General features: G+C 38.9%; 1 protein-coding gene across 3 annotated transcripts in view; it reads left to right on the forward strand.

Annotated features, from left to right (window-relative positions):
• Positions 1-27,500, forward strand: part of RFTN1 (raftlin, lipid raft linker 1) — a 112,051-nt gene that overhangs the window by 15,972 nt on the left and 68,579 nt on the right. For all 3 annotated transcript variants that reach the window (XM_076331228.1, XM_076331231.1, XM_076331229.1), the window contains exon 2: positions 3,943-4,098. In XM_076331228.1, coding sequence (XP_076187343.1) covers positions 3,954-4,098 — 145 coding nt within the window. In that variant the 5' untranslated portion in view covers positions 3,943-3,953. The remainder of the gene's footprint in view (positions 1-3,942; positions 4,099-27,500) is intronic.

The following is a 27,500-nucleotide window of genomic DNA, read 5'->3' on the forward strand; positions in this document are numbered from 1 at the left end:
TAATGAAAAAGGAAAAGCTTGTCTTAGAACCTACTGCAGAGCAAAAAATATTTGAAAATTTTGTAGTGTTTTTGAAGACTTGTTTTTTAATTTACTAAAAAGTGAATATTAGCGATAATATTTTGTTTTAATACTGAATAAAAGAAGGAGAATTCACATGCGGGTATAGAAAGCCAGGATAAATAGATGTAGTATAGTAACCTTAAGCATTCCTTACAGCAAAATGGTATACCTGCTGAAAAAGGGGATTGAAGTGGGTTTAGATTACTTTGAATGCATCAGTGATGAACACTTCTTACAGCACTCTTTAACTTCAATGTAGAATGTCCTGTTGACAACTACATTTGTAACTGAAAAGCAAGGAGATGTTTTCAGACAAGGATGGAAAGACTCTGAACAGCACTAACTTTGCTGCAAAGGAAAGGAAGGAAGAGGGTAATGATTAATCTTAAAAGTCTTTGGAAGGTTATAAAACAAGCTGTCCCAGTAGGAAGTTTGTGGGATAACATTGAGGAGAATCTGGCGATTCAGTGATTACTTGTCATACACACATCATCAGTATCTTTGAGAGAACTTTAAGTATTCATACATCTCTGGAATTTTTTTAATACTTAAACTCCTGTATTAAAGTAGGAACTTTATTTCTTCTACTGCTGCAGCACTTGCATCCTAATTACTGTGGAAAAGATTGTGATGTTGTGAAACTTATTTTTTCTACTGATCCCTCATTTTTATTCAAGTGAAAACATCCTTTTCTGTATGTATGCCTTGGTAACATAAATATAATTGTCTATACTTATCGAAATGTGGGAAAGTATTTATCCTCAAGGATACTAACTGGAGTTTTAGCCAAGCAGCAGGAAGGTGAAAATCAGTCTTCTGGTAAGCAGTCACTCAGTGAATTAATACAAAAATGTATGTTTTCAGTCCAGTCCCAAGTGGGCAGGTATCTCCATGCTGAATGACTTGTGGGTTGGCCCTGTTTGCAGAGATCACTACTCGCATGGGCAATGAGGGTGGACCGGTTTTCTCAAAAGGGCTGTGGAAATGTTTGCTAGAGAAGCCCAGGAGAGTGTCCGTGGCTGCCGCTGGAAGAGCAGGCTTGTATTTTCTGGCACTTTCACCCCAGTTTAGGAAAGAATGCAAAACTCTCTGTGATGTGAAATACTGAGTCCCCAAGGCTTCCTTCTGCAGCCCTCGCTGTCTGAAGAGTCTTGTGAATTTCAGACGCTTTGCATAACTAAAGGGTTGCAGGCGCTGCTGCTTAATGACCTCTGAAATGGAATTTTTTTTCCTTACGAAATGTCGTTGTACTGTATACTTATGATGTGTAAGAATTACTGGGCCATTGCTGAAACAAGAAATTTGATACACTTGCTAACACTTCTTGCTATCTTAGTTCCTCACTGTACAATATATTAAAGCACAAGTATACTGCTAAATGTGTTCTACTGTGGTCCATGGAAATACTCATAGTATCTTGTTAGGCACATTAATATACAATATGCATTTATATATTAAAATAAATAACATCTTAGACTTAAGCTAACCATATTGCACGGGCAACAGAAAGAAGCTGCTGTATATATGGAAGAATAATTATTTTTTTTTTTTTTTTACTTAATGGTAGTAGTTGTCATTACAAAAAAAAAAAGGTAGGAAGTATCATTTTGGGAACAGAAAAAGATCCTGAGGATTTTTAACCTTAAATGCCAGAAGAAAAGAAAATATCCCAAAACCTGGCTTTCATTTATAGAAATTGTTAAAAATAAAGTAGTGTTTACTTTTCTGTCAAAATAATCAGGGAAGGTTGTTTTCTGTTGGATGGATCCCCCCAATGTTTAAAGTTCAGGAACATGTCTGACACATCATCCATTTTTCTTGATGCTGCAGGTCTTTCTAGCAAATGTTTTTTCTGCTTCCAGTTTCTGTGTGATTGAATATTTACTATGGTATTTTTTTTTTTACAGTTTGATGTGTTGGTCAGTCCTATTTTGATGTATTTATTAGTGACTTTGCAATAAGATGTAGGTGTGCACTTACAGGCTCTGCAGATGATGTGAAGGTGGGCAGCATTGCTGAGCCTGGAAAGACTTCCAGCTCTTCCAGGGCTGCGGGAGAATGGGATGAGATTATTACTGAGTAGTAGAAATGCAAAGGAATAGAGCAAACTTATAGGGGATGAGTTGGAAACTCCTCGATTAGCTGTGTTGGATAAAAATAAAGAGAAATGGGCTCTTTGGCTACTGGGAAGCTGATGGTAAACTGTGAATGTGATTCAGCTGTGACTGATGATTTTAGGCGCAGCAGGCATGGTATTTGCAGTAGAGATGGGTAAGCATCAGTGTTATTTTAATAGGCCTTGTTAAGATCTCATTTTGAGCATATGGTCACCTGTGTTCATGTAGAGAAATGAAAACAGGAGCGATGCAAATGAGAGTGAGGGGGGTGATGGAGCAGAGATGCTGTCTTGTAAGTGGCAGGAAAGGACTTGAGTACATTTATCCTAGCGAAATACGGGAAGGGATGTGGTAATTATTCATAAAAATGATTTCACAAGGAAATATGAGGGAGGGACAAAAATTATAAAAGTTAAAGCACAATATAAATATAAATAAATTTCTACAAGTAGATTCCAAATACATCGGGGCTGGAAAACTTGACTGACTTTCTAACCATTTGGAGGATGGAGCTGTGGCATAAGCTTACAGGCACATCTTTGGAGACAGGGAACCTGAACTAGTTTTTCATTCTCTGCTTTAGGTTTATTAATTGTCAAGGTAAAGGCAGCCCTAGTCTGTGACTGAAGTTGTTCAGGTGCTCGTTGTTATCTGTAGGAGGTTGCAGGGAGGCTGAAACACCGATCTTTGTGATGCTTCATGCAGCGCGTTTACACTGAACGGATTCCCTGCCTCGAAGTGTCTGGGGTGGCCTGTGGGAGCCCCTCTTCGTCACTGTGTGTTTATTCTGTGTTTCTCTCCCCATCCCCAAAGCACAAGTTTCTCCATGTAGGCGGAGGCAGGATGTTGTGTGGGTTGTAAAGAAAAACCTCAGGTGCCTAGCTGGTGTATCTCTCTATCTTCTCATACTCACTGCTGGTTGAAATAATTTGCCTCAGTCCGACCAGCGTTGTTGAAGAGGAATGAGATTTGGATCATCTGAGTATTTACACCAAGCAATTCTTCCATTCTTTCATACTCAGATGAGCCATAAAGTGCAGGATATCGAGAAACACTTAATGTGTAGCAGAAATGGTTGTCAGGAGTAATCCTTTAAAATGTTGTGGACTGGCAGCTTATTAAAGAGAACTAGATTTATCTAGTCCAGTTCTGTGGTCATGTGCCTCTTCTGGCTTGAAGGTGTCTTCCTTAAAGTGCCATTATTTCTTGTGGCTTACCTGAAAAAATGAGGTAGAAGGAAGTGAGGTAGTTTTCTAAATGCTGGTACTTCTCAGTAAACCTGCTTTTTCCATCAAATTACAAGTCTAGATATTAATTTGAATGTTACAAAGATCTGTGTAAAAGATAGTACTATCTGCTCTCATAGTAACTACATATGCAGAAATTGTTATTAAGTTGTCAACCCTTATATTAGCAAGTTATTTTGCATTTTCAGCCACTTTTTATAACGGAATATGTGTCTTCCAGAGTATACTACTGAATACATGTGAAAGATGCAAAATACATGTATTAGACTGTCAATTTTCCAATAAAATAATAGCGTGCCTGAAGGTTGATATGAGTGGTGTATACTTCAGTTACTATCTGAGCATTTATTTCATTACACAATTTCATATAGTTTGTAGGTAGCTTGTATTTAAAAACTAAAAATCACCGCAATGTACTATAGTGTTGCATGAAACTGGAAAGAAAAAACAAAAAACACAAAACAATTGGTGTTTATGCATTTTCCTTTTTTACTTTCCCTGCCTTTTTGTATCAGGAGCTGCTGAAATGGGTTGTGGATTGAACAAACTAGAGAAGCATGATGAAAAACGACCTGGTAATATCTATTCAACTTTGAAGAGGCCCCAGGTAGAAACCAAGATAGATGTTTGCTATGAATATCGATTCCTGGACTTCACGACACTAAATGATAGTAAGTACACAATATTTTTCTTTAGATTTTTTTTTTTAATTCAAGTTAATATGTTAATTGCTCCATAATGTTTTTGAATAGTGTGTGTAATGGTTAAATTTTTAAAATTACTTTAGTTTCCTTAAGTAAATGCCTTCTCTTCAGTCATAATGTTGACATGCAGAGGTCTTACTGAGAATTTTCTGTAAATCTTTAACCTTAGAGCTAGTTGTAGGTTCTCAGATTTTTGGTTCTTTTACCCCTCCCCCCCCCCTTTTTTTTTGCTTACTCTAATATGGATTTTTGTTTCCTTAATTTGCATTTTATGCAGGTTTCATATGGTAAAGCAATTCAGGTCTGCCAGGTTATATACGTTACTGCTCTTTTTTCTTCCTCCCCTTCTGCTCCCTGTGCTGCCTCAGGAGTGTTTTGAGAGGTTAAAGTTAGTGTTTGCAGTTTTGCTAACTTACCTTAAATAACTCTTATGTGGTTACAGATACTACAGGTGCACCCATGTGGGTGGAAACAGGATAGTGGGAGACACTGAAGATCTAAAACATCAAAGGGGTGAAGGTCCAATCTCATGCAATTTTTACCTTCCCCCCCCCCCCCCCTCTGAAATAGTCTTGCTTTAATTCACATGACAATCCACAGATATTCCGTTTCTTTCCTTCCTGATTGACATCAAGCATCTCTGCCAGTATTGCTCACACCATTGCCTGTGCCCTCTTTCACTTCAAAATTAGCCTGTTCTACAAGCAATTACTCCTCACACCATTTGGAAATCTGAAGCTTGAGCAGAAGGCTGGGACCTGCTTCTTGCTATATATAAAACAACACAGTACCAAAATCTGTTATAGCTAGCTGGCAGGATGCCAGGTAGACCCTCTGTGCTTTTGCCCTGCAGTGTACTGCTATTTCTCTTGTTTTGCAAGTCAGGTCAAAGGAAAAGCCAAAGCAGTACGTCTCTCACTGTGTGAGACAAAGAGCTGCTGGTACATCGCTTGATGTGACACCTCTAGTGCAGTTCAGTATGTTCAGCCCAGAGTAACGTGAATTTGTTGTTTTTTAAGACTTGCTGCAAGTTAACTCAAACTTGGAAAAAGGCGGAGGTTTGGAATACGTGGTTGGACAGGAGTGTGCTTTTGTAGGCAATGTGGGAGCTGAGAAATTTTGTCTTTGCAGACTTTTCTTAGTGCTTATCTCCCGTACTCATGGATTATTACTTTTTTTGTTACACTAATTGGGATGCACTGCAGTTACTGAGAGCACCAAACAAATGGGAGAGGAATTTCTTTCATGTTTATGTATTGCATTTGTTTCTATGTTTATGTACTTTTATTTCAAAGTGAACTGTTTATGTCCTTTGATAATTTTGACAACTTTTACTGAGATGTACTGCACATTGTATCATTAGTGAAAATGAATTAATATTGAGGACACACTTCTATGGGCTTTTCTGGTATGCTCATCACTGTTCTGTCTGATTGCCTCATAAGCTTTAGTGTGTGCATTCTCCTGATACCTCATGAAGTCTCATCTTTGTCACTGTATGGAGGAAGAATTGGCACATGCGATAACAATGTGACTTGCCTCAGGCACAGAGGATGTCTGGCACAGAGCAAAAAATTAAACCCAGACTTTCTAAGTCTGATTAAATGGATAGGTTTGTTGTAAAGCATACTTGTAGATTTTTCTTACTCATCATAGATTGTTTTATTATGATTTTAGGAGGCATGGTTTTAAAGAGACTGTGAGTAGAAGTACTGTTATCAAATTCTTTGGCTTGCCAAAGAGTGTAAGCTATCCAGCTCCCGTTGAGTTCTGCTTTGGCATGTTGTATCCCCATCACTCCAGTCTCCGAAGATGCCAGTAGATAGGCAGATGAGGAGGGGATGGGGCTGTTGCTCCTGCTCTGTTTCCTTAGTATCACCCATGACTGTGTGCTCTCAGGATTGGCAGGGCAACAGCTTGTGGTTATGCAGCTCCCTCCCTATTCATGTCATTGGCTGTATGAAGGCTCATGTCCCACTACATAGTGTTACGATGTTCCAGGTTTTTCTCAATGGTGACAGCATGACTGGTTCATTTATATTTTTGTTCAGAAATAACGTCTGCAGATAACCAGAGTTAATGATGAGTGTTTCACCTATGCCTGTGTGGGTTCAGAGGCTTCTAAAAATGAAATGCTCACAGCTGTTTAAAAAGAGCATTTGGATTGTGAAGTCTGTCTTCTGTGAATCTATTTTAGCCCTTTCAGTGTGTATGTACATCCTGACATCATTTTTTCCACAGGTTTTCTGCTTCATTAGGTTGTTAGAATAAGCCATGCTAAATTATGAGTGGCTGAGGAGTATTTTATTGTATCCTTATTCTAGGCCTTATTTACAACACTAGTGAGCCTGGCTCTGGAGGCAGGTACTCATTTTTCTCTGCGGCTTTTCTATAATGTTTACTACTCTGATAACTGTATCTCTCACAAGCGTTTAATCTTAATGGTGAGAAGGATGTGATTATCTCCATGTTGCAAGTGGGAGTTAATACACAGATCACTGCCAGAAGTTTTCCAAGTCCTTAGGATTTCTTCACGTGTTCCAAAAGCAGCTCTCGTTGACTTTAGATGTAAGTGTGGATGCTGGTCACATTTGCAGTTAGGAACTGCATGTATTCTCAAATCTGATACCCAGATAATCAGAGATCACTTCCAGAATGTGGTGTGCGTTTTAACTGCAGTTTCACAGGCAGCTAGATGGATGTAAGTTTTCTGCAGCTATATGTGGGGAGATATTGCTCCCCTCTCTCGCCTCCTGTCAGCTCTGTGAATTGATTTTACTCATGGATCTGGCAGAAGACTGTGCCGTCTTTTTGTTTGGTTATTCTCTGCCAGATGAGTGTGTGTGAAAGGGTCTGAAGAATGCTGGAGCTGGTAGAAGCGGTGGGAGTATGCAGTCAGAAAAAGAAAAAGGACCTTCTTTAAATCAGTTCACACTGTTATGAACTTATTCCCTTAGCATCACTGTTGAAAATAGGGATAAGATACTGTCCTGCTGGTCATTTCTCTGCTATGTTAGCCAGAAACTTAACTTTTCTTGCTTGCTGTCTTTGGTTACTGTTTACCTTCCGACATACACAGCTGAAGGAATGTAAGGAAATACACTCCTTTATCATACATTTTTATTAATTTCCAAACTTGAGCCTTACTCTGCACTGATGCAGATGTCCAATGGAAAATAGTGTTTGATCGTTTATTTAAGTACTGTATAAATAATGCATAGATGCAAAAGACAGAATTAAGGTTGCGAGTGTAACCTTCATTCTGACGTTTCCCAATGTTACAGAATTGACGTACTTGGAAGTAAAGTGTCTAGAGAAAGATTTCCCAAGCTTTCAAGGAAAGCAGGCTATGAAGAACCCATTCATTTCCATCGTATGCCACAACACTGACAATCTGCATGGTTCTTCAGAATTAAAATGATTAGATTTGCCACTGTCCTTTACTACTTGAGCAAGTGTGATAATTGATAGTAGCAAAGGGTTATCATCTAGTGTAGACTGGCACTTGAGGAATAAGGTGCCCTTTGCTAAAGTGTTTCAAAACCTTGAGGTGGGTATGCTTGTTTTGAGTTGTTGGCTTTATAATGTCTGCTTAAGAGCCTTACCTTTCTTGTTTCTGCTAAGGTGGCCTCTTCCAAGAAATCAGTCTGTCTTCAGTGTTGTCCCTTGACAACGTCATCCTGTGCTCTATCCTCTAGTCACCTGTACTATCCAAAGCTTGTGGGCTGCTGCTCTCCTTCAGGTGAAATCACGCCAGATTTCACCTGAATTAAACTGTTAAAATCATCACATATTTTTACTTGTCAAGAAGACATTAATAGGTTTGTAAATTGGATGGCTCATTGCTGGGTCAGCAAAATGCCAAAGGGGGTGCAGAGGAAGAGCAGGATCTTTTCCCTGTTGGCAGCAGCGAGCTGTTAGGTTGCCCCGACTGCAACATGTAACTTCGTTCCTGATGTGCTTATCCAGTTCCTGAACTCTACCCGCCTTGCTGTCAGCTCATTCCTTCACTGAGTCAGTCTCACTTGTCACCGTACAGTCCAGTCCTGCATCATCTCCATCTTCAGCCTGTTTCTTCTGACAGGTTTCTACCCTCAGTCATTTCTGCTGCTGCTCCCCGAGTCATTCTGTCTCAGAGTCCTGACACTCCCAGTGATGGCATGCAATGGGTGCAGGTAATGCCTCAGCGAGGGTGCACACTTTTTAAACAACTTACTCTCAGTAGCTGTATCTGCAGTTTGAATGTTCTTCCAGCTCTCTGCAGGCTAATCCTCACTTCAGAGTTGCTCAACTGGCTGCCTTCTCCCTGACTTTGCGACAATGCTAATGCTAAGTGGCAATGATTGAATTTTATAATGATAAAACATTTGAGGACAGTAAAAGGCAGTAGCATTAGATTAAAGTTGCAGCAAAGCCAGAAGAGACAAATTAGGGTCTTCAGGCCTGTGCTGGAAAAAAACACAAAAATATTATATCACACTTCCACCCCCCTCCAAAAGTAAAAATTTGTTTTATTTTGCATCCCTCTCTGTATAAATAAAAGGAGCTGAATAATGGTCATCTTGTCCCTCTCTTATCTCTAAGTTTTATTGGAAATAAGAGGTAAATGGTGAGCGAACCTGAGGACATGTGTGACAAATGGAATAGCCTTAATTTAAAGCAACCATGTTTTCAACAATGACTCCATGGGGCAAGCTGGTTTGTTTTGTTTTGGTATTTCGTTTCAAAGAGAAATATTTCAATAATCTGCATTCCTTTCCTGCTCTTATCTGATCTACTTATTTTGGAAAACTTCACTTGCAATGACAAGTTGTACAGAAACTGAGCTCTCCTTCATCCTTCATTTCTTTTCTTCCACCTCTTTTCACTTATGATGACCTTCTGAGAGAAACCAGGAATCTGATAGTTGTTTATCTCTTCCCTTCTCCTCAGAACAGTGTAGAGTTTTTTGGTATTTTGGGGTTGGGTTTTTTTTTTTTAATGACTTGATTGGAATTTTTTTTTCTTTGCTTTACATTCCTATAGTAATTCATTGGCCTGATGAGTTACGACAGGTTTTGGCCTTGAATAAAGTTGGCATGAAACATATGCTAGCCATGTGATGAGAATGAAATGGGGGTATAAATTTTTTTAAATGGGGAAAGGCTATACTCTGAACAAGCCGTTTGTGCTATAAAACCACTAAAATCCAGATGTTTTGACTGACGGAATGAAAAATAGCAATACTTCACATGTCCCAAAGAAATTCTTAAGTTATAATGTGAATACAAGGGTGTATGGTTTTTATCCTTATTGTCAAGAATTTCTCTCTTTAGTAAAAAAAATCAAAATTAAGAAAATTATTTAAAAAGTAAGGTTATTAGTTACATTTCAACATTTCCACTGTTTTTTTTGCTTAAGTGTTGTAAGTGTTGTTGTCTAAGGACATGTATTTTACTAGGACAATACTCCTAGTATAACAAATCTACTACACACATAAAACCTTCTGATTTGAGGCATTTTTTTATATGTGTATATATATGTGTATGCATATACATATAAAATTTGAAAGTGTATTTATCTTTCAAGTTCTGACAAGCTTCTGGATACTATACAGTAATGTTTCAGAACCAGTTATACTGCTCAAAAAACATTTGTTACAGTCTTATTACAACTGTTATGGCTGGGCTTTGGATTGATTTTTATTGCTTTTTTTTTCCTAATAAAGACACAAGTAATGTGTTAATGAACTTTTATACAAGACACGATTATTATATTACAATCAATAGTTAAAGGAACATTTCAATATGGATGTATTCTTAATTTGGGATTAAATTTCAGTTGTGTGTAGGCTTAAATTAATAAAAAACCATCAGGTTTTCCCCTCAGAGAGGGGAAAGAAGTCTAATTGGAACTTGGAAGTGTCATGCACTGGAAGGTGTGTGAGTTGAAGATAGAGAAGGCATTTTTCCTATAGAATATATATGCATTTTTATCAGAAAATTCTGTTTGCTACAGAACATAATATTTGTTTTTGACTTCAGTGCTTACCGTCTCTTCCTATCGGTAATTTTTATATTACATTAAGCAGTTATTTGTGCCTGGCTTCTGCTTTCTGTTTCTCTTCACCCTTCACTTAAAAAAAAAAAAAAAAAAAAAAAAATCAAAACCAAACAAAAAAACCCCAATTCTCCAAGCAAGTGGCTGTACTTCTGAAAAAAGAACAAATCTTGCAACCCTGCATTTGCAGGTGTTGTTATTTGATTTAAGACTAGTAAAAGCAATTGTTTCCCCAGTGGTGAAGTTATTTAATTTCCTGTTTTCATTTCTGTAAGCAAAAGAACCATAAATGAAATTAGCATTTGAGTTTTGTATTTCCAGTTGACCAGGTCTGTTACCACCATTTTGTCCTCAGGAGTGATGAAATAAAATTAGCAAGGCAAAATATTGTTAGGTTATTAATGTGATGTGATAGCTTGAACCAGGCTGTGTATAGATCATGTACAACAGACTAAAACGTTGCTTCAGAGGATATTAATATGTAACAGGTTCGCAGCAGTACGATGATGAGCAGAAGAGGCGAATGGATTACTTCTGTGTAGCCCAGATTCTGCTAATGCTTCCCCTTCGTTTAAGCTTTGTCCATGTGCATCCTATTCAACTTAGTTTGATTATATGCACTTGAAAATATGCACATGATAAAAAGAATCAGCATAAGAGGTTTGCTGGATCTGGGCTTCAGTCCTCTCCATTAATGCAGACATGAAGAAATGAAATCTTTTGGTTTCTCTAGGTATTTTGTTTCAAGTGAATTACAGTCTGTAGTAATATGTAACCCTTCAGGACTTGCCACTGTAAGTCACAGCAAAATGAAACATTCATGCTGTAGCAGTTTATAAAACTTATCTGTGTGTCTTGGGAAACTTGCAATTTGACATAAAAGGAGCATTCCATATGTTAGTAGTTTAATAAATGCAATAAATTACATCATAAATGTAACTGCTTTAAAGAATTGTTAGGAATAATTTGAACTTATTTACCATGGTTGGCTTTTTAATAAAGATGCATAACTAGAGTAAAATCTGTTACACATATTCTAGTTTCTATATACAATCTTTGCTTTCCATAATTATTGTATATAGATCCTTGTTAATGGTAGACTGTATGCACACATTCTCTCTTCTAGATGTATAAGCATATCTGTACATCAATAATGTGTGTAATACATACACACACGTATGCATCGTGTATGCATTTATATTATTGAGGGTGTAATTCATGAGGATATGAACATTCAATCTTTTACTTCTTGCTTTATGGCTGCACTGTACAACAGAAAGTACAAAGAGCTTTATCTAAAGTCGTATCACGATTGTGACAGAACTGGGAATAGGTCCTGAGCAGTCCAGTGCTCTAGCAGCTAAATCATGGCCTTCAAAACACCCTTCTCACTGAATCTAAAGCAAGAAACTTGTCAATATTACGAATTAAATTTCCTAGCCCATATCTTAACTGTTATATACCTGCAAAAAAGCTGTACCTTTCATATACTTTCAAATGGAAAAAAAAAAAAAATTGCTGGTATTACCTGTCTCCTCAAGATCCAACTGAACTGTGGCACTGCTATTTTGTGTTAGAATAATACATCATAGGCTAGATGGAAGCTTAGATACAATATGGTATGTGTATTAGAAGTCTCAAATATGTTAAAGAGCATGCATATGATGTGTTTTGGAATGTATTTTCAACTTGTGATTGGAAACAGTTTTCTTTTAGATGCTTTTATGGAATCTCACCCCAAATACATCTAGCAATGTCACAGTGACTTTTTCTACATGGATTCTGCATATGTAGTTGGGCAATGGGTGTGTGCAAATGGAAAAGGGACTAGGGAGGGAAGGAACATCTGCAGGATGCTTTCTATTTATGCGTGTTCCACACTGTGGAAAAAAATATGGGTGCTGCAATAGTCATGTTTGTGCTAACTTTCCTAGTCTGTACCCATTCTTAGACTGAAGAATGGGTAGCTATAATACTCCATTCTTACCATGCAGTTGTTTATCTACTGAGTTAGCTGAAGCTTCTTCTTAATGTAGTTACTGAATTCTTACAAAAGATGCGTACCGTACATCACACATACATGAATGTTGTAATTCACTCGCATCATGGAAAAATAGTTACAGATCTGTCTAAAAAGAGCTCTGAACTTCCAAGAAACTTTTCCTTTCTGTCAGCAACTCAGGAATTGCACATGATCTTTCTGAGTGGCCCTGTCTTTTCTTTTGCCTCTGGCTTTGCACATTTTTCCAATCTTCATGTGGTTTTCATCCTCCTGATGCTGTTCAAGAGCCAAGGAGCCAGACTTGGCGGTCTGCAAGGCTGGTAGACAGGCATTTCTGATGGAATGGTGAAATTCTTCAAGCCACAGAGGCCAAATCCTGTTATCTCAGAAACAAAACTTCCCCTCTGTTTCACTGGAACAGGAGATCACACAGTGGCTTGTAATTTTGAATAATAAATGCCTCATGGTTTTATTATGGGAGAGAAGTGATTAGGAGTCATCTCTGTAGTAATCTGCTTAGTCTCTTTATGACTTGTTACTACAAATTCCTTGACATCAGCCAGGTAAAAGATGATATACAAAAGCTATGCAATATTTTAATGGAGTTCTTAATCATTTACTTTGTAAATAAGTGTTGTTTGGCTAAAATCTTGTGCAAATGAAAGGTTTAGAATTTGTTAATCCTGAGTGGAGGATACCCCCTTTAAGAGAAAACAGGACTTGTTGGTGTCAGCTGCTCTTAACTGTGAGAAGTTGCTTTTCTTAATCATACTGAAAAGAAAACACTGAGTAGATGGACCTTGACTGTGTGGGATTTTTTCTGTTTGCATTTATTTTTCTAATCTTCCTATATGAAGAATAAAGAGTCTCTATTGTGATGGAAACAGTGTGGATGTTTAGCTATTTCACATAACCTGTAACAGTGTCTTGGTGGGTCAGACCCAAGGGTCCACATAACTTAGCACTGGCTGGTATCGGGCTGTGCATATCTTAATCCAGTAGTGTGGTGCAAGAGAATTAGACAGCCAGGTTGAAGCAGTTGCTTCTGGGGAGTTTACTCTGCATTAAATGCATTTTAAGGTTTTTACTTTGGACAAGAGTTAATGTCCTCCTGTACACTGAACATCCCACTACATGTGGCTCAAAGCAACCCGAAGGAAAGGTATCTGACAAATGTTTGCTTTCTGGCTTGCAAGCCCTTCTGGGAGCCACTTTAGGAGGTGCCATTTTGTCCCAATGTCTGCCTCATGCAGATGACTGTAGCTTGTCATTGCCTCTGCCAGTGATGCTTGTAAAGAGATTTCACATGCAGAAACAAGTCTAATTTCTGTTCCTACTTCTGTTCATGGTTTGTTTTCTGTTCCTGCTTTTTCATACGTGCTACCATTGCACCTACTGCCTGATGACTTCTCTTGACTTTTTTGCCACTGGCCAAACAAAGATGGAGTTGAGGATGGGATGATAAGCATCCTCCTCTAGCTGTGTGAGCACACCCCAGGTGAGCTAACTCCCTCCTGCTTCCTCCCTACTTTTGTCTGAGGAGGAAGACATGGACTGTGCTTCGTTTTCTTGAGTTTTCACTCCTCTGTGTGCTCTGCCCTAGATCACTGGAGGGTACTATGGGTGTGGGACACAAGATTGGACTGGTAGGGCTAGTGGTTGCCTCTCTGCACTGAGGATGGTGTGGTGGGTCGGAACTTGCTGTTGTTACAAGCTACTGCCATGACTTTGCTATCACTAGATGAAGTTTTGGGAGTCCAAACCTGCTCTCACAGGTGTGGCTGTCACCCTATGGAGTCCCATGATTGCAGTACCTATTGGTCAGTGGCTAACCAGTTTGGGGAGGGAGGGCAAAATTTGCAGTGGGCAAAGTCATGATTAGGGTCTGCAATGCCGTCCTCCAAACACTGTTCCAAACACTGCCCTTGCAGAGAGGCACAGCAGAGCTGAGTGTCTAGAAGTGAGGAGATTCACTCTTCTCCTGGTGGCATTTGACCATTTATCCCATTTAGGTGGGCATAGTTACTTTGTCTCTTCCCAGACTCTCAATGACTGTTTTGACTTTTTCTTCCTGTTGGCAGATGCCTTTGGCTGCTGGCTCAATGGCCCTCAGGAAACCTAACAGCCTTAGGACTGAGTTGTTCGCTAAAGGAAAAGCATAGCTGAAAAGTAACAGCAGCACACTATGTGGGAAAAGGGAGGGTTGAGGGTGAATCTTGTGCCCTGCTCTTCTGAGAAGTGACAAAGGAGGGAGAACTGACAAAGGGAAGAGTGATAACGTCTGTCCTTCTTCTCCCCTGGCTTGGAGAGGAGAGACTTTTAAGGACAAGGAAGGGGCTTAGTACAGGCTGATTAAGTCCTGCAGTATGGAGATCAGCTCTCCCCTATTCTCAACAAGGAAACATGCATCTCTCCCTGGGAAGCATCTGTTCCTTTCCTGCTTTCCTTTTAGCTTGCAGAAGAAATGGCCTGCCAGTCCTGTTCCTAGGCTTTTGGCTGAAGCACCCCATTCAGAGCAGGACCGTGCCCTGTCAGCTGCTTGATAGGCTGTCAACACTGAGCTGACATGTCAGCTCATATGGAGCTCCAAAGGGTCTTCATAGCCAGAATCCTTCAATCCTAGAAACTGCCTCCACACTCTTTCCCACAAAAAATGCAGCAATCAAGATGTCTGTCAACCTTGTGATGAGCTATAACATCCCTAGCCCAGGCTCCCTGCCATAGCTTTCCTGCTGCTGCACCCCAGAAAATGCAGGCGCTTTAGGCTTCTCGGCTGAAAAAGTAGAGTGGAAGGTACAGCTGCAGCTAAACAGCAATGGATCAGGCAAAGAGTTCAAGTAACACCTTTGCCAGCTTTATTCTCAGAGAAGACCAACATGGCCCAAAAGTTAGAAGGAAGTGAAAAGCAAAGGAGGGAAAGTGGGATCTGGAACTTCTGGGGCAGGGACAAAGATAGGGAAAAGGGTGATGGGGTGCTGATATGGCCTACACCAGAAACAGTGCCCAGTGGACTGGTATGTCCAGAGGATTAACTGGAGCAAAAACTAAACAGCAGAGCCCTCTCTGCAGAGGATCACACACACAGCTGAGAGGAGTTCCAGGAGCAGGACCATGTTACTGCTGCTGTGCTCCGAAGGGGATATGTGACCAGGTAACTTTTCATGAGTGCAGAAGGGAAGGGAAGAGCACTGCCCTGACAGCCTTTGCCACCTATTGCTATGTCTTCCAGAGAGGTAGAACCACCCTGGCCTGGACCCATGCTGCTGTAGGTCATGGGCATGGAGACCCCAAACACTGTGCGTAGTGCCATTGTTGTGATGTTGGTCACTGTGTTCCCCTGTGTTTGGACAGGGAAGGGGCTTCACAGCAGCATCTCTCTGTGTCTGGAAGCCTAAGAGGGCTGTGTTAGTGTGACACTTCATATACTCTGCTCACTTTGCCAGGATAGATGTGGGCACCCATGCATGGTGGGAAGAGGAGACAAAGTCTTCAGAAAGGAGGGGGCATCAAGAGGAAGTAGAGCAGTTAAAATAGGGAAAGACTATCAAGGGACAGGAGAAGCTGAACACACAAACTGAAAAACCTTGAGGGTGATGGGTGACAGTAAAAATGGAGGGACGGATATCATTTGACTTGTTAAGTAGGAAGAGAAGACCTGGCATTGCATGAGTTTTCAGTGTTTTGGTAGCCTTCCGTTGCCGGAGGTGTGCCTTTTTGTTGTGTTGATGTCAATGAAGCCTGGCAGGGACTGTGGCTGTCATTCTGACAAGATTTGCTAACGAGTTCTGCCTGAATAAAACCCATGGTGTTGTGCACGGGCAGGCACATGGTCTTGTACTGAAGAAGACAACTTACATTTCTGGGTTCAGATCCCTTTTGGGTCTTTCATAAAAACTTTTTTTGTTTTTTTGAATCTGAAAGTGACATGAAAAACCTCCCCTGAGTGTGTTAGACTTATTTCATTACTGAACAGGAAAAGGTTACTTTAAACCTTAAAATGCTATCATTTCTAGGGAAGAGCAACATTCAGTTTAAATTTTGTCTGAAGAAAAACCTGAGAGCATTTACGTAGTTTAAATCTATCATGTCTATTGTGCATGGAAACTGCAGGATTTCTCATTTTCTTTGCCCGGTTCTGTAAATAGGTAGGATTGTTGCTTTAGCAACAAGCATAATTGTGACTGCAATTTAAATTAAGGTTATGAATATTGTACTCTGCACAATAATGTAGTTTGCAAACCTTAATGATTGTGTCTCAAGTGTTGACTGTTCTTCAGGTTAGTCATCTTATGGCATTTGCATGGGTTTTGTGTGCGAATGCCTGACCTGCATTTTCTTTACCTTGACTTTGTATAGAGAGAGGCATTGATCCTATGTCCGTGATAGTGCATTATCTGCATGAGAACTTTGTTTCTGTTTTGCTTTTCAGTGCCTGTATGTATGTGCACGAGTGATAGGTAGCCTAATAAGTATTCTGTCTGTACAAGATGTAAACGTACTGCCAAGCAAAATCTCAAATTGGGCCTGGTATAATGTGCCTTTTTGCATTAGGTCTCAGTTTAACGCTGCATTCCAGGTGCTTCTGACACCTGCTTGCTGGTTCATGGCCAGTCTGCAGCAATTTCAGAACTCTTCAATGTAATTTCTTGGTGAAATACTGGTTGAACATTACTGTCTTACAGCGATAACATATTACAAAGCTGATGATAACGATTGATCTGGGCCTCCAGATTGTGGCCTTCTCTTTATGTGATGAGGCAGTCTGGAAAAATGTTCATGGCTTGTGTGGAGGACAAGAACTTACTAGCATTTGCTGAGCACTGTGCTAGTCTTGCTTCCAGTTCCCAAGCTAGCTCCTTTGGCACTTGTTCAAGTATCTTGGCAAAACCCTGGCATGTGTTGTATATTTTTGCCCTGTATCTTAAACACTAAACACAAGTCTCAGTGACTTGGTTTCATCTTATTGCAGTCATACAAATATGTGATATCCTGGACTTAAGAGGAGTCCAGGTGACATAATTACTGCATGAAATTGGAACTTGCTTTCTGTGATATAACTTGCACACCCAGCAAACTCTTGGTTTGTATGCAGTCATGCTTTTGCAAATGATTTGATACTTGTGACGCACTGTACTATATGATAAACTTAGGATCAGCAGCAGTGTGAGGGGGTTTCCCAGATATGAGGTGGCATATGAGAAATTTCAGCTGAGTCTGATGCTTACTCAGCTGGTGTAGCTAACTGGTATGGCTCTTACTGGTAAATGGTAACCCATGCATTGTGATAAGGTCTTGTACAGGAACTGCAAGTTTAAGGCTTTCTGGCCAATTGGTTTTTGCAAACCCTGCTTATGTCATATAAATGGAGCTCTGTTTAGTTGAAATTGTAAAGAACTCTCAGCTTCCTTCCCTTCCTTCTCCCCCCAAGTAATCATCCTCTCAACTTGAGACTTGCACTGATTAGCTACAGATTCTTCTTGAAAGAAACAGTCCTTTCAAGGGGAAGAGAATCTCATTAAGCCTGTGCTGTGAGCTGCAGCTCTTGATCAACACACGAAAGACAAGCTTGACAGTCATCAGGTGAGTTTAAGAACTGCAAAAATATTACCCATCTCTCTTAAACAGTCATCAGTTGAAAGAGTTCATCTCAGTCTGATAATACAGAGGCTTTTGCGTACTATGTGGCACATAAAAAATTAAAGACATCAAGGATGTATGAAGTCCTAAAGTTGCCATGTGTTTCCAAATGAATTGATAAAAGGCCTTAAATCTGAAAGAGAATGAGGTATGAGGTTTACAAATAAATAGATGGAATTTTGAGAAATTTAGAGATAAGCCAAGACGTGGTTACTGGTGAAATATAAATAAACAGCAGTCTACTGCTGTAGTTCCTCAGTTGCTAAGCCCTCTATTGGTGTTCTTTTATTTGAACAATTGTTTCCTGAATTTCTTAATAACAACTGATAGAAGAATTGACAAATAGTGCTAAATTGCATGGGTTAATTCACTAGTAATTATTGTACAGATTATTAGTAAGCAAAAAAAATTCGCATCTACTTTTATCTCAAATCACAAAACAAAAGAACAAAAAGAGAGTGAGAGAATAAATCGTCTTTTGTTAAGTCATTGTCTCATAAAGTTTGGAACTGTGTCAGAATCGCTTTTTTGTTTTGTTTTGTTTTTGTTGTTTATTTACTAAGGAATGCTCAGCTCAGATGCAGCATCTGTCTTTCTCTGCAGTCCTTCTTCTACCCGATTTTTCCAGCTGGGTTGAATGCCTTGATGAAGCCTTTCAAATGATCAAATAGATAAAATTGTACATATTCTGTGAGATTATTTTCATTGTTCTTTACCACATGTTCACTGAATAAAATACTTTATAATTGTAAGACTTTGTTGTCAAGCTGTACTCTTGCACTACTTGTCGGCTTTGTTGTTTGTTTGGTCTTTTTATTATAGTAAATTTTGGGGGAAAATTGGTCTGCTCATCAACAGATACTTCCAGAGAACCCTTCCAGAACCATTGGTGGAAACTCAGACTATTTTATCAGTGATATTTCATTATTAGCCAGTAGCAGGTCTGGCCCTTCTTAATCTTAGAAATGATTCTCTGTTTTGCAGAATATGCTTGGGAATGGAGAGAAGTGAAAGTGTCTTGAACGTGGGCTGTCATATGATTAGAAGTTAGAGCCACATGTTGCATTATCAGGAACAGTGAGAAAACAGTATTAGCCAAGGCATAGAGGCACTGTGGTTTGCATGCTTTCACAGGTTTGCTCCTGAGGTATTGCCCGTGCTAGCAGTGGCTGACAGGAATAATAGTGAACAGTTCTGTTGTATGCTGGCTGTGGATATGCATCATCATACACCACTGTGCCACCTATAAAGTTTATTTTATATTCCTTGTAAATGGAACTAAGAAATTGACCTGTTTATTTGCTTCTGTGTTTTATTATTTAATCAGTAAGAATGTGCGTTTATGAAACTAATTTTTTGATGTCACTAACCCAAAAGGGATCCTATCCAGGCAGTAAGGAAAGGCTTAGATCTTAAGATTGTCTGCATAATGCTTTTTAATTACCACCTTCATACCATGAAAGAATTCTGTCCCTGTTGGACAGGACATCTGTTACATCTTTATTGCATATACTTACTACTTTGGGATTAGATTATAACAACTTAATTAACTCATTCTTTGGCAGCTTTGAGGGTAAGGTGTCTCTGCTTCTTGCCTTTTCATTTCCAATAAATGTTTTAGATACAGCGCTTTTTCTGACAGAACTACACTGAGAAATAAAGGTAAAATGATGCCTTCTCATAAACATTTGGAAAAATACTCAGCTACTCTTTGCAAACAAAATTGCAACAACAGCCATTTCATTGCAAAATAAAAAAATTTAAAAAAATATTATAATTTGACTTTGGTCGTTCCATTCTAATGATGCTTGAATTTGTGGCCATTTTCCCATGACCCATATTAAACAATAGATTTGCATGCTATCAGTGTTACTGTGTGGGAATTTTTCACTTGAAAACAGAAACTGGCCACATTTTTCTGAAACGAGGGAGTAGGAGTTCAAATTCTGGAGGGTGACAGGAAAATTCGCTCTAAGCAAAAAAAGCAGGTTTTTTTGCCAAGAAAAACTTTTTTCTTTCGTAAATCCATCACCCATGCTCTAGCAGACTTGCTTAAAAAAACAAAACAGTACTTTTGGGAAGTGCTTTGTTAACTTTTAACAGCCTTTTCCACTACTCTTTGGCTTTCAATCAAGCATTCTTGCCAAGTTGAAGTGATGTGGTGTGTTTGGCAGTGACATACTTCTTTTAGGTGCCAGTGGTGAACTATTGCTTGCTAGTCGTTTTCAATATTCTGTGAAAGCCTTATCGCTGTCAAATACACTGTTAGAGGTGTTACAGAAGGCAATATCCCATAGTACCTTTTGCAGGATTTTCTTCTCCTTTTTTTTGAAGGATCTTTTTTTTTCAGAGGTTTTAGAGGTGGTAGTGTGATGGGTTTTTGCTTTGTTTCTGAACCGGTTTCCTAGGGAAACGAGAGTTAAAAAAGGCTCACAGTCTGTCTGTCTCATTCCTCCAAATAATTATAACTGGACAATTTCAAACCAATTTGCTAGGAATTTTTAAAGACAATTAGGCTGCTCCTAATTTTGTGAAAGCTGGCAGCTGGGTAGAAGACGGGTATCTGCGTTGATCAGGGAAAGGTGAGGATAACTAAGCCACGTGCATGCTCCTCAGTGACAGCTTTCTGGCCAGCGAGCCAGTGCATTGCTCCAGCATAGCCACAGAATCACTGTTTCTCATCAGTTTGAGGAATCCAAGGGGTGGGAAGAAAAGAGAAGGGAAATTTGAGGCTGTGGCAGCACTGAGGTTGGAGAACAAAAGCCTCATCAGTGGGAATCACTCTTCATTAGCTATGCTAATGGAAAAAAACTCAAGTAGGAATTTGTATAATAGCACTATATGTAGTGATACAGGTAGCAAAAAGTCAGCAAAAAGTGTTTTATCTAGTACTGATTTTAATCAGATCTTTAACCACCTTTGTGTACCAGTAGAGTTGGCAAATCCAGTAACACGTTGACCGTAAAGTAGGTCCTCTTTGGTATAGCTGTAACTCTCCCTTACCTCATTTCTAAAGGACTTAATTGCCTAATTCGTTGCAAAGTAACTGATCTATTTGGTGGTTCTAGCTTTATATGTTCTGGAATTAGTTTTAGTTTGGGTGGTCATTCTAAAAATCATACATGGGGTAATACATGGCTCTGCCACATATGCCAAATTAATCAGGAACCGCTGGGGAAATTGCTTGATAGGGATTACTGGCCGCCCTGTATTTTCATACATTCCCACGCAAATCTTCGCACGTTAAGTATGTCATTGGAGAGAGGGTTTCCTGTGACAATTTTAAACAGTGAGGATTTGGATGACAAGATCTTCCTCTTCAGGCCTGTTTTGCTGCAAATACCAGAAAAGCTTTAATTCCAACCGGATTGCTCCCTTCGATACTACGGGGTAGCTGAGATCTCCAAGTACAGCTCAACGGTGGCATTGAGAGCAAGTCTTGTGAGGGTGATACAAGGTCTGCTGCGATGGTAAAATTTAAATCCTGCTTGTGTACAGACACAGACTCTTCACACGACATTCACATACCCTAGCAGAGGTATTCTTAGAATTTGCAACGTTGCAAATATATTCCTGTTATCAATACAACTGAACAAAAAGTAGAAGTGTGGGGCAGGAGAGCGGAGAGGAATGGTAAATACTTTCTGGAGAATGTTTTGCATTTGGTTTTTTATTGCAGTTCCCCAAGCAGGCCTAACGATTGGAAATGAAGACAGATCTAATTTACTTTATTCCTTTTTAAAATTTGGCGTTTTCCTGGAAAGTTCGATGGCGTTAGATGGATCAGTTTTGTTTCTGTTTATAATCTAACAGCTGGGGTCTTGCATAGGTGCCCATGGAAGTATTTGTCTTAGGATCGCTACAGGGTAATGTGTTTAAAAATAATCCAAATGCATTATATCTCCCTTTCCTCTAAATTTAATTTACATGCCCCTGAATAACTCCTGTTTATATTGAATTTCATCATGTAGCATTCTCTTACCCAACTTTCTTTTTCAAACATAACCAAACCTGGGGCCAAAATCTAATTGAGAATATACCTTCAAGTAACACTGCTTGCTTAGTTATACAATGCATGTTACATTTTTGGCTGCTTTAACATCTATTTAGTTTTGCCAGTAAAGCTGAAAACAATTTAACAGACATTTATGAAAAATTACAGGGTTTCCCAAATAGGGGAATTTGATTTAAAGGAGCACCAAAAGAACACTGAAAAGTTACACTTTATGTTATCTTTCAAATGAAAAACACGCTTAATTTGGAAATGTCTTCTCTTTATCTTAAAAAATAAAATATTTCAAGCCAGGAAAAAGATAAAAAGATGAAAGTCACTATGATACTTTAATTATTCTAATTTAAAATATTAAGTGTTTAGTATGTACTGCTGCCTTTTGAAGAAAAGGAATGTTATTGGTTGATGCAGTCAAGAAATGAGAACATCTGAATAGGGTAATATATGGACTTTGGTGACAGGATTGGAAAAATATCCCTTTCTAGCTTTTAAAAAAATCAAACAAACTTGGCATACAGTATCATCCTAAATAAGATTTTACAAGAAAGACTGAAAACACCTTTTACAACATAAGGGGAAAATGCATGTGAAACACTGGAGATTTAAAGTGAAAAGAAACAGAAACCAGCAGGTAACATTTGAATAAAGCCTTCAAGCATTTATAAAGCTATCTGTCCTTTTCTGTATATGTACTGCAAAGTGCTATGTATAAAATATATACAGGCATGACCTGCCAAGAGGATTTTGGTTTCCCTGGAGACTGTCAGTTCTCTGTTGCACAGGATGGCTTGAGGAATAAGAGCTATCTTGATAAATCCAAACCTTTCTTCCTGAGGTTATTGGATATGTCAGTGAATTTAGATCTTTGTGTTGAAGGCTGAATTTATAAAATGCAAACTTTTAAATATTCTCCTAATTTCCAGTTATTTCTCCTGGCATGTACTTATGATATGCAGTAATTATCTTGTGAATTGGGGAAAAACAACCCTTTATTGTAATACTTTGATGGCAGTTTTATCTTCTTGTTTGTCTGAGTTGCGCCAAGTCGTTGATTTTAATCACAGTTTTCAGTGTATCGTGAAAAACATACATCAGATCATAGTGCATGTATTCAGCCACAGTTACTACTGTTGATTTCTTTCTCCTCCCCTTTCCTTATATGTGTTGAAATCCTCTTGACATTTTTCAGTTTGGAAACTAGACTTCAATCAGATTTATACTTATTAACTATCTCGTGAGTATGGAAAAAAAAATCCTAATATAATGCATGCAGTTATGCTACTTTGTTAATCTGTGCTTGATTAAGAATAAAAACAGTAATCTCAAGGTTGTTCTCAGTTGGTTTGGATGGAAATACATAGATTGATATATGAACCTTTCTGCTTTTTAACTCCTTGAAGAGTCAGCACATGCAGCGTTTTATTGACAGTAGGATGTCGTGATTTGGAAAGCTTAGAAATGCTACAAATTCAATTTCAGAGATTTTTCTCATCTAGCGAAGTACACCATAAAATGAATAAATTCTGCATAAATTGGAACTTATTAAAGTAGGCAATTTTTTGTACTCTTCTGAGGATATTGTCTGTGCTTTTTACTGTTCTTTTACTGCAGTCCAGGTTTGCTTATTGTACAATTTGCAAAGAATCCAGTGTTACTACTTTGTTATATTCTGCAGTTCTAAAATCTGAAATGAAAATTGCCAGAAATATGGAAAGAACATCAAGGTGAAGCATAAAACAGAGAGGAGCAGAGGAAAGGGAAAAGGAGGGGGTTATGCCAGGAAGAAAAGACATGTATTAAAAAGTATGAGAGGGAGAGAATGAGAAGATTCTGTACGCTGCAGGGTTAGCTGTGAAACTCGCTAGCGTTCATTAGTGTTGCTGCTAAGAAAAAGGGCGAGCACATTAGCTAGAGAGGGGTCAAAGCAAAAAAGATGCATCAGCCCTCCAAATTTTATGGTGCCACCAACTTCTAAGATATCAGAAGATCTCTTCAGTAAGTTTTACTTTTTTTTTTCTCCTTGGGTAGCTCCTCCTTCCCCCCCTTTTAAAGTATTTGATTAATGGCTACTTGCTGTGAGAGGACATAACTTGCTGCACCACTGGTGGAAGTGATGGGAAGTCCTATTTCACTGCTTCTTAAGCTGTTAAAGTGAACGGCATTCAGTGTTTGACTTTGGCAGGTAAAGTATTGCCGTCAGCAGATTAACTTGGTGTCTAAAGGCTTTAGGGCAGGGAACCAGTACTTTCGGGGGGGGTGTGTGTGTGTGTGTGTGTGTGTAAATAGATGTGAATTAACATGCTGGCCCTTCCTGTAGTCCAGAATTAACCCCTTCTCTCCTCTGTAATTCAGTGTAATACTTGCCTTTTGGAGCTTGTACAGATAACAAGTCTGTATGAATAAAATATTGCAACTTTGAACACTTTCTCCTTTTGGTTAGACATAGTTGGAGTTTTCTTGGATTTGTGAAATGTAAATTATTTGTCTGTGTTGCCTCTGTTTGGTCTGCATCAATTTAAGAAGTAGAACCAAGCAGGAGGGAGGGACAAAGAAAAAAATATCATTTCAAAGAGCTGCTCAAGTACAGAAGGGATAGGATTTGATTCTTTTTTCTGTGCACAGTTTAAATGAGAAATCCCTCCCCTTTTTCATTGTCTTTCATTTTGCTTTTTGCATAGTCATTAACCCTTCTTGCACCTAGTAGGTGGTCTTAATTTTGCCCATTTTGCATAATTCTGCACACAAGCTAATATATGTAAGCTGTGAGTCACTTAAGAAGTGCTTGTCAACTTATTTAGGTAACTAAACTTCTGTTTAGTGTTGCTTTCTCACTTAGTGGCAGTGATAGCCTGGGTATTTCCTTTTTTCTGAAACACCAAAAATTAAACCATCCTATGTATAATCACATCATGGTTGTGGCAAACATACCCAGTTCTTAAGATATTTATCTTACGCTTGCAAGATACAGAAATGAAACTTGGACAACAAACAAGATAACTCAAAGATGCAATGAGATTAGACAACACAATTGATTAGACGAAGTAGTCTAATCTCATTGCACCTGTGAGTTATCTTAGTACTTTCTTGATTTGACTAATACACATATCTACTATTTCCTAAAGGAAAGAACAGAATGTGGGTGTATGTCTGTGTGTGTGTACATATACGTATATGCACAAATATATGTATGCATACATATGTACACACATACCTATATACACATATTTTATATACATATTTTCAAAGGGTATATATGCAGTTTCACAGTCCTTCTGTGTTTTTTTCCCCTCTCTACCTTCTTAGGATACAGTGCTTTGCTTTTGAATATTTTTAAGTTCCATTATTACATTTTCACTAGTAGTGAACACTAGGAGCTTATTGAACAGTCATCCTTCATTTAAAGTCCTGATTTCTCTTCCATATTCATTCTTACTTTCTTTGATGGGAACATTTATTGTATTTTCCTTGAAGATTGAAGGAAAAAACACCGAGAATGTCATTTAGCATAACCAAAAAAGCAACGTGATATATTAACAGCCAGTGTCTTGCCTCTGCCGATGGCCTGAACAGTAATGCACCCAGACTGTCTGTCTTGTCTTCAAAATTAAGGAACCTCTATATACATCTCATGGAAGCTCAAGCCCTATTAGAGAGGAAAAGAGACTATAGTACAGCTTGTATAGTTGTTACTCCAAAAGCTTGAGCTTTTAACTCATTAAATTCTAGCATTAGTGTGTTTCAGGTAATTAAAGCTGTGCGATAGTGTCAGAAGCACCATGTATGTTCTGCTAGGTTAGTCGTGCTGCTTTAGCATTTGTTTGGTAGGTTTTAGTTCAGGAGCAATTATTTGGAATTCACAAAACTTGCCAGAAATCTGTGTTCTTTAAGTTACATTATTAGCGGGTTTGCCTTTATTTTCATTGGAAGTGCTCTGATTCTCTGATAGGTTTTTGTTGTTGTCGTTGACAAGAAACTGTCTGTGGGTTGAATGAGGGAAGAATAGTTATAGTTAAGTGAGCGTAACATGACTGCATTGTTTTGCCATGCAAACAATTTGTGCTGCATAAAAGAGAGTTCCTTAGTGTTTGTAACAAAGAATGAAAGTTTGCAATAGAAGCCTTAATATTTTTTTGTTTGAGACTGACACTGATTGGAAATAAGTGTGTTCTCCCAGGATCAATCAGTAAGTGTTTCGATAATATTCGAGTAACAGTCTGCTTTCTGCTCTCCAGAGTTACAAATTGGCCTTACCCAGCCTTAATAGTTGGAAAGGATGATGATCTGGATTCCTTCAGCTGTTCCAAACCAACTGCTAAATAAGTCAGTGAAAAGTGCCTTAAAAACTTTCTTATTTAGAGTACAGAGAGGGGATCTTTTCCAGTCTGTGCTGCATCATTAGGCAAAAGCCAACGCTTCCCAATAGATTTTTACCCTACACCTTCCTCCAGGTGAATTCCGATGTTCACCTGCCTCTCTGCAAGGAGCTGCGGTACCATTCAGCGCTCAGGGCCTGCACAGATAAACCCGAAGACTTTGGCAAACCAAAAAGAGACCTGACAGGATGGTCCTTCATTCAGCAGTCAGCGTTCAGCTTGCAGAAACTAGCTGCTCGGAGCTGCATTGGTTTGTTTCTGTATCTAATTGTTGTGAGTGTGCACCTTCTGTCACTGCGATTGTACCTTCCAAAAAGAAATCACAGTTCCGGTAATAGAGGTAATTCCAAAAATTCAAGTGGAGTGAAAATTCACAGAACCACTGAAAAAATGCTGCTTGTTTAACCACTTTGATGATGTAAAACATTAATGCATTACTTTTATTTAAACTTCTGAATGTTATCCAAATGAAAAACTTTGCTGCATTTGACATGTTCCTATGAAATGTTTTAATGTAGGTGAAACTGCATCTTCTGACAGTAAACTTTCTAGTTAAATTTTTTTGACTGGCCCTAATGCAAAGACAGTATTTTGCTCTACTAGAACTTAGTCTGCTGTAGATTTGATTTCTTTAAATTAAATTAAAGTTGCTGGAAAGGAATTAATATTAAATTAAGAAACAGCAATCCTCATACTAAATAGAGGAAGTGTGTTTGCTTTGGTATTCTACAAAATGATCAGGGCTGTTATAAACAATCATAAACATTCTCGGGAAGTGCCCTGTGTGAAAGCAAGGGAAATTTTGTGGACTTGGGCCAGATTTATGCATTTGCTCAAACACATGCTCGGTGATATACTCTCTTCCCACATTATTGTCTCCATTCAATGTTGCTATTTAGTTTCCTGCCAGCAGACATGCAATTACGACCACCTTGGTGGGATGCGTGAGGCACAACGGAGTGAGCTAATGCCATTTTCCACGAGGCGGTCACTAAAGGCAGGAGGTAAAGAGCCAGATCTATTATAAAGCCCTGCAGGATGTCAGTGGATGGTGTTGGGGTAATGGCTGTATTACCATATGACCATAATTTTGCTTGTACCTTGTTTTCATCTTACATGCTTGTTGCTAGATCCGTTAAGGACCAGGGACGCTAACACCTGGCCACTATCCAGATTCTTTCAGGTGGTCTCCTACGTGCTCTGCAGAGTGCAGGAGGGAGACTGGGGTGCCTTAGAAGGATAGCAGCAAAAAGTTCATCCTGGGTAGGGAGCTGCGTGGAAGTGACGAGTAGGAGTGACTAAGTGT

The sequence above is a fragment of the Aptenodytes patagonicus genome, chromosome 2, assembly GCF_965638725.1.
Source record: "Aptenodytes patagonicus chromosome 2, bAptPat1.pri.cur, whole genome shotgun sequence".
Lineage (NCBI taxonomy): Eukaryota > Metazoa > Chordata > Aves > Sphenisciformes > Spheniscidae > Aptenodytes > Aptenodytes patagonicus.